A 12400-nucleotide genomic window follows, 5' to 3' on the forward strand; every position below is an offset into this window, starting at 1 on the left:
CAGAAAAGATGATTTAGAACAACGTGATTAATTATCGTTCATTTAACGTTATCGAGGTAAAATGTGCAATTAATCGTGATTTAGATTTTAGGTCATATCGTGCAGCCCTTATAAACATCATCTGACACTACATTTGAAAAATAACTGTTCAAGTGGCAAACCCCAAGTTCCTCTTTTTGATTTTGTTGACATCTTTGGAAATCCATTGCTGTAGATTTTGTGCAGGGTTAGGGTTAGGCGTTTCTGTTGAGGAAGTTTGTAGGTGACACGCTAATCTTTTACCGCTCATGGTAACTCCCCGGATATTCTTTTACTTCTTTTTTTTTCCTATTTTGTTCCTTGCTTCCAGGAATATCATTTTTTTTCCTTTTTCAAGACCAGCCCAGCCTACTAGGTGTTTGGTACAGTGAATGGCCTAAACAATTTGTCGATTAATGACTCGGCAATCACATATTAAAGGATTTAACAACAATGAATGGTTGAAGTCATTTATTAAGCAGAAATTCCACATTATGTGATGCTTTTCTCTGTTAAATATCTCTGTAAATTGATAATATTTCAGTTTTGGACTGTTGGTCTGACATAAAAAGCAACCTGAAGATGTCACCTTGGAAATTGTAATGGGCTTTTTTTGTTGAGATTTTTAAAAAAACACAGATAATCCGTTGCATCAAATGGGGTGGGGGGGGGGGGCAAACATTCTCCCTACCTTGAGGTCTCTGTGGATGACGGGTGTCTTGCATTGGTGCAGGCGGGCTACGGCCTCGCATGTGTCACAGAAGATGTGGAGGACCTCAGCCTCACTGAAGCCCACATTCAACCGCTGGTTCATCTGCTTCACCACCTGACCCGCTGCAGGAGAAAGGTGGAAGGACAGCTTTAGGACTCGGGTCATCAGTTCAGGCTGGGAAACCATCTACCAGCCAGCATATTTGCAAACTAAATTTTCCAACTGGGATAGTTGGCAGTTGTCTTGTATACATGTGCTTCCATTCACAGCCTCAAAGTGAGACGATTAAAACTCAATATTTCCAATACAGCAAATGGTATCTAAAGGCTTAGATCTTTTGCTATTATCAAAGTAAGTCGGCTACTTTTTTTGTGACCTTAAAAATACCCCATTAAAATAAAAAAAGGGAAAGGTCATGTGTCATTTGAGTCCATGACGTAATCTTCTGATTTTAGCTTACACGCATGTTTCGAGGACAATAGCGTGTGCCAGAAAGTGTAGGCAGACGGCAGAATCAATGTTTCAATCCGTTTCTAAGTAAACTAAATATGTCACCATGTAAAAGCTTTATCAATTTGATTATTTTCAGTAACCAGATTGATGTTTGCATGTAAAAGCAAGCTGCCAGGATAAATAGAGGTGCCACACAAAGGACAGAGGCAGCAACATACCATTTAACTATTAGACATTAAAAAAGCCACAGGCCACTTTAACTATATAGCCCGATAAACCAGATGTAGATAGTTGGCGAATGCTAGAATGTATTTATTACCCAATGTGCAGTGAAGTTGGCTTTACTTTTGGAAAGCATTGCTGTGTAACTTCCAAGTGGTGAAGACCAAACATCATCCACCATCTTAACTACAGTGTGCGACAAGGACCAAAAACATATAAAACTCACATTTGCAAGAAAAAGACATTTGTGGTTAGAAACCACCTTTAGTTTTGCTTTAATTTAAGGTTTGGTTTCATTTAGTTTATTTGTCCCAAAGTAATCCTAACTAACCTAAATAAAAATCAGAAATCAGATATTTTAAACGGAAACTTCAATGCAGCTGAATTATAAGAGTATAAAACATGGTGTCATGTCATGGTTTCAGGACATGTGTGTATTTACAAACCGAGAGGCTGTACAGTACCTTTACAGTATTCCATTAGGATCAGGACCTCCCAGACACTGTCTGACACTGCATTGATTGTAGAATCCAGGTAGCCGACAATGTTTTTATGGCCTGACAGCTCCTTCTACATATGGGATGAAAAGATGGAACTGATCAGGACAGAAAGTCACACGAGTATTCAAGAAGAAGAAGAAGAAGGAGTTGTCCAGAATGTAATTGTTACGGACATAGCTCCGACGACAAAAGCCTAAAATAAACACATGGTAGCTTTTGAGGCATTTACAAAGGATATATGTGGATTGTTTTCAGACATTCATGTTTGGACTTGTATAGTATCGCTGCTATATTTGTTCAGCACAGGGATGCTGCTAGTCAATGTTTTAATTTAAAATGAAGCATGAAAGCCTTCAGACTGGAATTACGCTCTGATGTTTCTTCATGTCTTTTAAAGTGGTATACAGTATGCAACTATGAATGTAAACTGCATTAAAGAGGACAGAAAAGTCAATCATGTTAGATAAGTTACAGATAAACCAATTACGTTGCCCAAAGCTGCAGACATTTTAAATCAGATTTGTTCAGGGGGAAAAAACACATCAAAATGTCTAATACTGAATAATACAAACTTAAATTCTGCCTTATTACAAGCCATGACGTGGATATACCTCCTGGTTTTGCTATGCATGAGCAGTGTTTATAAATCTATGGAAACCACATCCAATTGCAAACGACCACAGAAAAACTGCTGACGCCGATAGCTTCCTCAGAGAATACATCCCAAAAGGTAAACATCCAGCTGAATTTAGTCTAGTCTCGTCTTTGCAGTCAAGCTACTGTGTGGCAAGATTGCCTTTTGTATTCCTTCATGTTCCTACGCCATGATGAGCTCTGAACTCCACCTATCTTTATTAACTTGATTCATTCGCTGGATTAAAGCATCACAGTGTTGTATTTGTTGGTTGCTAAATGCCAGCATGACAACACAGACTTGCTGTGTGTTGTGGAAACTGACACACCTAAGGCAGCGTCCCAACGGGCCAGAACTGTGTCAATGTTTAAGGTCAGCTGTGTGGGTGAGTATTACACAGCTGATGAGGCAAGTAAAACGACACACAAAGCTGGCCAAACAGCTCAGAGTGAGCTGTTCACTGAAACACTGGGGTCAAACGTTCAAGACGACACATCTGCTGTTATCCATGTACATCCAGTACTTGTCTATGTCTGCTAGTTTAAAGAATAAATGAGAATAACTTTGAATGACATAAAACACCTTGAATTATCTGCTGTAATCGTGTGAGTTCCAGCTCTTTGTAATAGATCAAATGTATCAGCCAATAGACCAGGTGCATTAATACAATGTCACCCAGCACACAGCCAAAAGGCTTTGCTCTTGCCAGACTGGAAATGCTGGCAAACAGGCTGGGTTACGAAGATGGAATGAAGCCACTTATACGCACCTTGCTTTATGAGAGCATGCATCTTTACGAGGGCTTGTGTCACCATTTTAAAACGAAAGAGTTATGTCCTTAAATTAAATACCTGAAAACTGAGAATGCCCTGATGACATTTTCAGATAATGAGCACAGTGCAAATTAGGCCCTCTGTGCACAAAAAAGGGAGAGCAATCTGTTTTCCAGCCAGGGAAGGATTAGAAGGAACACTGTTGACAATGCAGCCAAACAGAGGAATAAAATGATGTGGAGATCAGCAAAATGAAAAGCCAATTCTTTTAATTTCAACTCCAATAAGCTGTGTTCAATTCACACAGTTTTTACTTTTTAGTGAAATTTACTTTTCAGTAAAAGTTTTTAATTTAACATTACCACCATCTAGAGCTGCACTGTGTATTAGATGACAGTCGGTACCAAAATACGTTTAGCTGCTGCCCCTCACAGCAGAACATTGCTTATCTCCCGTTTCGGTACTCCGGTCTGCTTCTCTAAAGAGGGGGCATGCCATCGGCCATCTAATACACATGATACATACATGACTATGGATAAGTACCTCATACAACCCCATTTCAAAAGATCTGAACTATCCACTTAAGCACAGGTAATTGTATATCTTGATTTCCTCTCCCATGATTAATATTGTGTAAATCAATACACACAACCAATGAGCATATTTAATAAAAGCTCTTGCAATAAAGACAAGAAGGAAGAATTCAGTTGGGTTAAGAGACATTCCAACTACTCCAACCAAACACTGACGCGGTTCTCACCATGATAGTGATCTCTCTCTTGTAAACATTCAGGTCTGGGACGTTGTTGACGTACATCCTTTTGAGAGCGCAGCGGACACCGCTGTGCGTACGAGCCAGAAACACCACAGAGAAGCCCCCTGGAGAAAAACAAGATATCAAGTTAGCATTACATCGCATTATTAAAAGTATGTTTCACACAAAATTGCTCACTGACTAATCATGTTAAATTAGGCAATGGTTTACACAAGACTTAAGTCTCCACATTTGAAAAACAGACTTTGGCTAATGTTCCTTCATGACAGCAACGGTGGTGAAGACATTATAGGGTTAGTGTACTGTTGCAAAAAATGTACTTGTACATGATTAATCAAATTTTCCATTACAAACTCCTTTCCCCCCCAAACATCTAATTTCTCACAGTGTCCAATTTCTCTTGAACTAACCATGATTATTTTATTGTCTTCTGATTGTGTTTTAATTTTGTGGTTTTAATTATTTTTGATTTCTTTTGCAACATTGTTGGTTGTATGAGATAAAATATAAATCAAACCAAACCGACATTTCATGCCAAAGTGGTCTAGTTGTGCGGTTTAGTGAACAGTGGAAGACTGTAGGTACTGCCAGGTGTGAATGTGGTACATACAGGATGCTGACCTTCTCTTTAAACTCAATGGAGAAAATGTGTGGCAAATAAGGATTTATAAAAAGGCATCCAAGAGCTGATATTTCAACAGCAGCTAACTGGGCTGATTTCATGAGCAAGTAGGCTAAGCTGATTTAACTTGCATTGGACTAGTCTGGCATTGCCAGACCTTCCTCCACAGCGCTGCAGAGGAGGGTCTGGCGAGCAGACACAGCATTCTGGGAGGGGAGAAACACGTGCTCTGGTTTATTGGCATTTCTTTAAATCAATCACAATCGTGGCGCTAAGCACCGCACAAGCAACGATGCCGCTGTAAAATAGCCTCGGGAAGGAACTTGTTTGGGTGAAACGTGTACATTCAAAAGGTTGTTTTGGTCGTGCAACAGAAAACTCTAATTCAATAGATAGTCTAGCTAGCTGTCTGGATTTACCCTGCAGAGATCTGAGCAGCAGTTAACCATAGTCCTCATGAATCGACCGGAGTTTAAAATGGCAACACAAATAAAGAGGAAGGTACGGCGGACATCTGGCCGAAATGAAAGCCATCCAGCAGAATTTCTGGCGGCAGCTGAACAATCCTGGAAGTGGAATGTCGTGGATATAGACTAGCATTAGACAGACTTCAAATCGGGTGTAATCCTGGAGTAAATGAAGCTATTGGCTTTACAATATTTACAATTATAATAGTTTTATATCTATGGTATTGTCACTGTCCTGTGTGCCTCTCTGGGTGAATGGACTCTCATTCGGAGGGGGTCACTGAGTGGTGGGCATCAAAGTCTGAGACCGAGGAGGAGAAAAAAAGGATCAACAATGGCACACTTGTTGCATAAAAAGTTTCCTTAGGTCAGTTGAAAAACAGCATGGATTTGGATTGGGAATGAGCACACATGGAGGGGAGCTGAAGTAACCAGTGGGCAACAAAAGGCCCTCACTGAAGAGTCCATCAACATTACTTTTAAATAGATCTCAGAGGCTGTGTTGTTGTGAGCACAGTGAAACTGTACAAATAAGTAATTCAGGTTAAGCCGGTGTGTCCCTGTGTTGACAGTAAACATTCGCTGGGAGCAGAGGTGGGTTGTAACGAGTTACATTTACTCCATTACATTTACTTGAGTACGTTTTTGAAAAAATTATACTTCTAGTAGTATTAAATCACTATACTTTTTACTTTTACCTAAGTAGATTTGTGAAGAAGAAACTGTACTCTTACTCCGCTACATTAGGCTACAATGAGCTACTTAGTTTTCTTTTTACCTCTTTGGTATTCTAAGGGTCATTGTTTTTTATCCCCCGCGTACGCCTCATTTTAATGTTTTATTTTGACAGAGAGAGAGAGACTTCCGCTAAAGGCTCTACCACGTGACTGTGTTTCACCAATCAAACGTAGTTGTGCAGTCTCGTCACGTGACCATACTCAATATCAGCGGCGGGCATTGACATATATATAATGGACCAATAGATCCCGTTGCTCTGGACGGAGACCAGTGAAGGATATTAGAAGCACTTTTGCGGTGATCCCTTGCTTTACTGCGCAGCCTCCAACTGACGGAGACAACGTAATTGTGACGTGAGCAACGTGTCTGAAAGTTGTAAGTCTTCTGGTAGCTGTGCCAAGAGAAATCTCAATCATTCCCAATCTTACAGAGACGGAGAGTGTAGGTATATGTAAGGAGATAACATAAGCACAGGCTAATTATTGCTAACTAACATGCTAGTTAACATTAGCAATTAAACCTAAACAGCTCATGTAAGTCAAAACTGCCTGCAAGCTTCTCCTGTACTATACGGTAATTCCTCTACTGTGCGACAGTAAGTCGCGTGGTTATGACACAATCGATAGCCTATTTTTACAAAAACGTCTGCTACGGAGCCATAACGTGAGGTACAAGGTAATGGAGCCTTTTATACATTGTCGTGTTTCTTTAGAACTAAACAATGGACAAATAGAGTCTTTAAATGCTTCAGATGTAAAGTTATTCACAGTCAAGTGACGTAAAAAAAAAAAAAAGGTGGTCAGTGGAATGCTAACAAGAGGTGATACGCTTTGTAGCAACAAAATGTCGCCATCGGAGGTTCGAGTTCTGAAGTGAAGTTTACCCCCTTGGCGGCGGGACGGGTTAGCTTTACAGTTGTAGCAAAACAAAAATGACTGTCAGAAACAACCGTCGGCAGAGGCCAGATCAACATGTCCTGGATTTATTTCAGTTACCCGGCTTCACCTAACCTAACAACCGCGGCCCCACAAGCTGTCTCACGACGGTGGTTAACAACTAGTTCAATCAACCATCAGGGTTTCCCAATCCAGCGGCGCGTGTTCACATAAAAGAGGCGATGTTTGCACAACATGACCAATAGCCACATATTTTACATAAGAAGAGCAAACTATAATTCTACATAAATATGAAGAACACAGACACGGTTTTACAGGGAAAACGCAATACAGGCGCTGCTTCCTAAAACAGGTGGACAGCTGGCAAAAAAAATTAAAAATAGGCGACGCTGTAGATGCGTACATCACAACGCTCATCAATATCACTTCCCCATCAGTCAGGCACAAGATCTGACCATAATTACACGTGTACTTTCCATAAACTGCCGTTGCTTTAGGCTATTATTTCAGTTGCAACCCTGGCAGTGGAAGCGATCGTGAGAGCAAATAAAAAATATAAAAAAAACATAATTCAAACCGCTGTGCGCATTACACACGGCTCAAGAAGTCGAGAAATAGCCGATATGTAATATAAATATACCCATCAGGGAATGTTAATGGGGTTGTCGGTCTCTAAATGTTTTTTGTATGAGCGCACCCCTCTCTCCCCCTCTCTCCCTCCTCGCACCGAGCTCCGCCTGATCTTCTAAGAACGGTGACGCCGTTATCAATCGAGTATTGATTGGTCGGTTGATCTGTGATCTCCAGCTTAACCTGCTCCCGACCAGGTTAGGCGTCCAGCATAAGTTACCACAGCGATTGAACCCGGTAACAAGTGATCCACCTTCGTGATACAGAAAACCCTGGTGAACCTGAAGTTACCTCGTAAACCCCAAATCTTGCTTCGTAGTACAGGCCTCTGGCCTCATATAGAAAGCATGTTTACCTTAGTAAAAGTACCAAACAGCAGCTACATTACCTTGTTCTAGATCTGCCTGCAGAGCCTGGCAAAAAAAGTATAAAGGTCTGGAAATTTGTGTTCCTTGTGCTTATTTATTTTTTATGTATTATTATTTTATTGATTTTATTTTTTAAGTACTTGGATTTATCTGGATTATTTTAATTTAAGCGATTTTGTAATTAATTAATTAATTTAATTGATTGGATAAACTATAATTTGCCTAAAGATGATTATTTTGTATTTTCTGATTGAATGCTTGTGTTAAAAAAATAAATCGGACGTTACTCAACAGTTAGTTTTTTCACCAAGTACTTTTTTTACTCTTACTCAAGTAATTATTTGGATGACTACTTTTTACTTGAGTCATATTATTCTGAAGTAACAATACTTTTACTTGAGTACAATTTTTGGCTACTCTACCCACCTCTGGCTGGGAGAGACAACAACAAACTGAAGTGTAGTGCTTGCTTATATTTAGTAGACATAAGCAAATACTGCAGCAGCATCAGATAAGAGGTAAATGATGCCATATTGCAGCAAAGGGAACAGGCAGCTGATAATAAAGCGAGGCAGATCATTGGATAGTGTAAATGAGAAACTACTATGAACCGCCAACAAAGTGGCGGTTTTTGCCTCGTTTCAAAAACATCTAAGATCCCGGTGATTTTTGATGCCACTGATCCAAAGATTAGCATTTCTACTGCTGACACTCACAAGGTTAGCTGCATATAGACAATTTTTTTATATATATTTTTTTCAAACTAGACAATAAAAAATACAAACTGCTGATGAAACAACAAGCAGCTTATAAAACATGCTGCTGCTGCTGAAATGGATAACAGAATGATATCAAATAGCCATTACAAAAGGAAACAAAATAGAGGAACAGAGTTTTGTCAGGGAATTTAAATACAATAACTTGAAATATCACTGATGCAGCACAAAAAAATAATTTGAATAGTTAAAATAATGCAACAGAATGAAAAGCTGATATTTGTTGCATTTATGAATAGAGCTACCCAGCAGTTGTATCCGTAGACCTGCTGCCATCTCAAAAACGGATAAAACTGAAACAAAAATTCTGCCAAAACAAAAGTACAAGAGCCAAGGCTGTTTACACCTGCTGGATGACATTGTTCATTGATTTGCCTTGTCCTCTCTGTGTGGTAAGGTAAGCTTGACTGTCACTCCAAACTGTTGGGCCAAGCTTAAATTGATTTCCTGTAACGAGGCAGCTGAGCCATCTGGAGACTTGAGAGAGTGGGAGTGAACTTCTTTAGGCAAAAAATGGAATCCTATGACAGTCTTGTGAAAGACTTTTAAAAACAGCAGAATGCAGCAGGACAAGCTACGAGCTGAAACTCATATGTGATGCAGAGTCTGCTTAATATCCCTGCCATATTAGAAAAGAAAAAAAAAAAAAATACCCGTGAGTCATCCTGTGCAAATCTCAAGCTCTATGTACTGTTTGACACAAAGATGTAGGATGCTGATGTAGTAAAGACCAAACTTTAGGCAAGAATGGAGGCCGGAAGATGTGGGGGTTGGATGGGTAGGATGACAGATAACAAGGATAAATCCATGTGCTCAGGCAGTGGGCCAAAAGAGCAGGCTGTTTAAGCATGCATGGACAAGATACAAAAGAACAGCTAACCTTCGCACAAAAAACAGGACAAACTGGAGAGCTACACTTAAAACCCTGACAAACAAATTCATTCCCACTCGGTTGTCTTAGAGCGGACTATACTATACGTGTTGGCTGAGACTGTGGATATGTTGACTTGGAATGAAGTGAAGTCAGATGAGGTATACTGATTATAAGATTATTTCAGTCTGAGACATGCGCCACTGGAGCAAATAATCTGCTTGTCTCTTGTCTAAGACCCATCTCCAAGGTGCTCCAACTACAAACAACTTGTTATTCTCTACAATATACTACAAGGTCAAGATTTGTTTTGGTCAGAGAAGGTAAAGTCTGCACAACAGCTTAATTCTCCAAAAAAAAAAATACTTTAATAGTGCAATTAAGGCACACAATGTTTCGGCCAACAATTTGGCCTTCCTCGGGTCAGCTTAACACCTGAACAAGGCCAAATTGCCAAATTTTGAGCCAAAACGTTATTTTTTTCAGAGCATTACGCCATTGTGCAGACTTTACCTTCTTTGAACATTCACTTTTTTGTCCTGCACCAGCAATTACATGGATGTGCACATTGTCTTTTTTGAAAAAGATTTGTTTTAGAGCCTCAAATGTGGCAAAAACCATGTAGTGTATACAGCTGCAAAGATTAATCGATTAGTTGTCAACTATTAAATTAATCCTTTAATCGATTTATCGGTTTGAGTCGTTTTTATGATAAAAAGTAAACCATTCTCTCTCCAGCTTCTTAAATGTAAATATTTTCAGTTTCTTCACTCCTCTGGCAGTAAACTGAATATCTTTGCGTTGTGGCCTTAACAAGACATTTGAGGACGTCATCTTGGGCTTTGAAAAACACTGATCAACATTTTTTCACAATTTTCTGACATTTTATTATCGATTAATCGAGAAAATGATCGACAGATTAATCCACAATGAAAATAATCGTTAGTTGCAGCCCTAGTAGTGAGCATTAGACTTTACAGAATATACACGCATTCTTACACTGAATTGTTGACAATCCTTCCTGTGATTCCCTCACTCCAGCTGTTAGCGGTCTGTCATTAGAAACTGACTATTTCACAGATCCTGGCAGCCGGCGTTGTGCCTCCGGAGAGGAGGTGGCTTTTGGAAAGTTAGAAGACCAAGGCCTCGGCCCAGGCCATCCTACCAAACGCTTCATGTCTGCCTGCTGGTCTGCTCTGGGACTGACTGAAGCCATATGCTCCAGGATCAGATTCTCACTAAATCACCACCCTGGGGCTTTTGTTGCCTCCCATGACTATGCCAGCCACGGAAGTGGTGCACTATTGAGTGTATTATTCTCCTGAGTGGCTCCTTTAGAGGGGCTTTGTGCTCGGCATACCAAGTTCCTGGACAAATACGGGACACCTAAACAACACAAAAGGTCCCTGACTGTACAGAAGACTGGCTTCAACCAATGACAACAACTAAGCTGTCTGTAACTTACCGACAGTAACTACACAGATGCAAACAATAACATGCTACGTCAGACAAAGGACTTGAGTGTGTGATGCATATAGACTCAGAGAAACAGACTGGGACTCTCTCAATGTAAGGACAGAACTGTTAATGAAACAGAAATTAGATAGATCCCAAATTGGGAAATTTCAGTGTTACAGCAGCAAAATATGAGACACACAGCACAGACACAGAATATACAAGAAATAATAAATTGGATGAGAATACAAGAACAAATATTTAAAAAAGAAAAAAAAAAAAAAAAGATTGTACAAACATATATACAAGTTGGGAATACAATTGACAACCTAATAACAAGCCCGACATCAACAGCTTAAAAAGAAAATTTTAAAAAATCATAAACGCAGTCTACAAAAACAAAGCAGGGATGTTATCCTATCTGGGAGGTCACTTATTTATACACTTATCTTATTTTCTTGCTACATATGGTTTTTTTTTTCTTTTTTTTTTAACCAAATCTTAATCCCATTCAAAAGCTACTGTTTTCATCACAGGACAAGTGGACCTCAACCTCTTTGGCTTACAAATCTCAGAAAGGTGACAGCTTCTTACTGTACAGCATGATGATGAACTGTGGGAATAAGTGATTATGATTAATGATTCTTTCTTTGAAGGCTTTTTATTTAATTACTGGCAAGATCCAATAAGGTTGGGATGTAATAGCCAATTCCAATGTGGTTCCAAAATACTTGAATTTGGTTAAGCTCAGCGTCTGACATATCTCTTTAAAAGTCTTTTATAAAATCTTTCTCATCTTTTATAAAATCTTTCCTGTCTTTTTAATTAGCAGAAAGTAATTTAGCTGAGCAAATAAGTAATATATCTAGAAAAACGTGATTAGAAATTAGTTGAATGTCAATCCTTCGTTGTGATGGCATCCACACCTAAATATCAACTCACTTATGACTTTTGTTGCTCAAAGTTGTTAGTTAGTTGAGGTAAATAGATTTGAGATATGGCATTTGAGAGGATTTCATCAGCAGATTTGATAAAAATGCAATTGAACCCCAAACCTAAGAGCCAAGAGGCTGTAGCTCATTAAGAAGTTAATCTGCACATTTTCTTTCTGTATTTCATGAATCATCTCCCTTCTAATGTCCTTAGACCTCTTTGCAATCTTTAACTCACTAAGACACAATGATTTGACTCACACAGGTTTTGGTAAAAGAAGTCAAATCAGAAGATGATTTGCTTCAAGTTTAAAAAGGGGCTTTACTCAAAATACTGAAATAAACAGCAGAATGAGGATGCCTTCAGGCAGCTCTCACAGACGGCTCCCCACTACGTGAAATACCTGCGTCTTTACAACATATACACAGGTTCTTCAGAGTCACACAATATGATTACAAAGAGGTGATGTCAAGAAAACAAAGGACGACATGGTTACGGTCGTTAAAATAAAGAACAGACAAATTTGGATTACAACACACACAGAGGGAGTGTGACTT

General features: G+C 39.3%; 1 protein-coding gene across 3 annotated transcripts in view; it reads right to left on the minus strand.

Moving 5' to 3' along the window:
• The window catches only part of bmp2k (BMP2 inducible kinase), a 61514-nt gene that overhangs the window by 28271 nt on the left and 20843 nt on the right, over window positions 1–12400 (minus strand). For 2 of the 3 annotated variants that reach the window (XM_039804181.1, XM_039804180.1), the window contains exons 2-4: window positions 4073–4191; window positions 1870–1975; window positions 710–852 (exon numbers count right to left, since the gene is read on the minus strand). In XM_039804181.1, the coding sequence (XP_039660115.1) occupies window positions 710–852; window positions 1870–1975; window positions 4073–4191 (368 nt within the window). Of the gene's footprint in view, window positions 1–709; window positions 853–1502; window positions 1592–1869; window positions 1976–4072; window positions 4192–12400 lie in introns of those variants that run through there. The other variant, XM_039804182.1, reaches the window with a different exon arrangement.

This window comes from Perca fluviatilis, chromosome 6 (genome assembly GCF_010015445.1).
Source record: "Perca fluviatilis chromosome 6, GENO_Pfluv_1.0, whole genome shotgun sequence".
In the NCBI taxonomy this organism is placed as follows: Eukaryota; Metazoa; Chordata; class Actinopteri; order Perciformes; family Percidae; genus Perca; species Perca fluviatilis.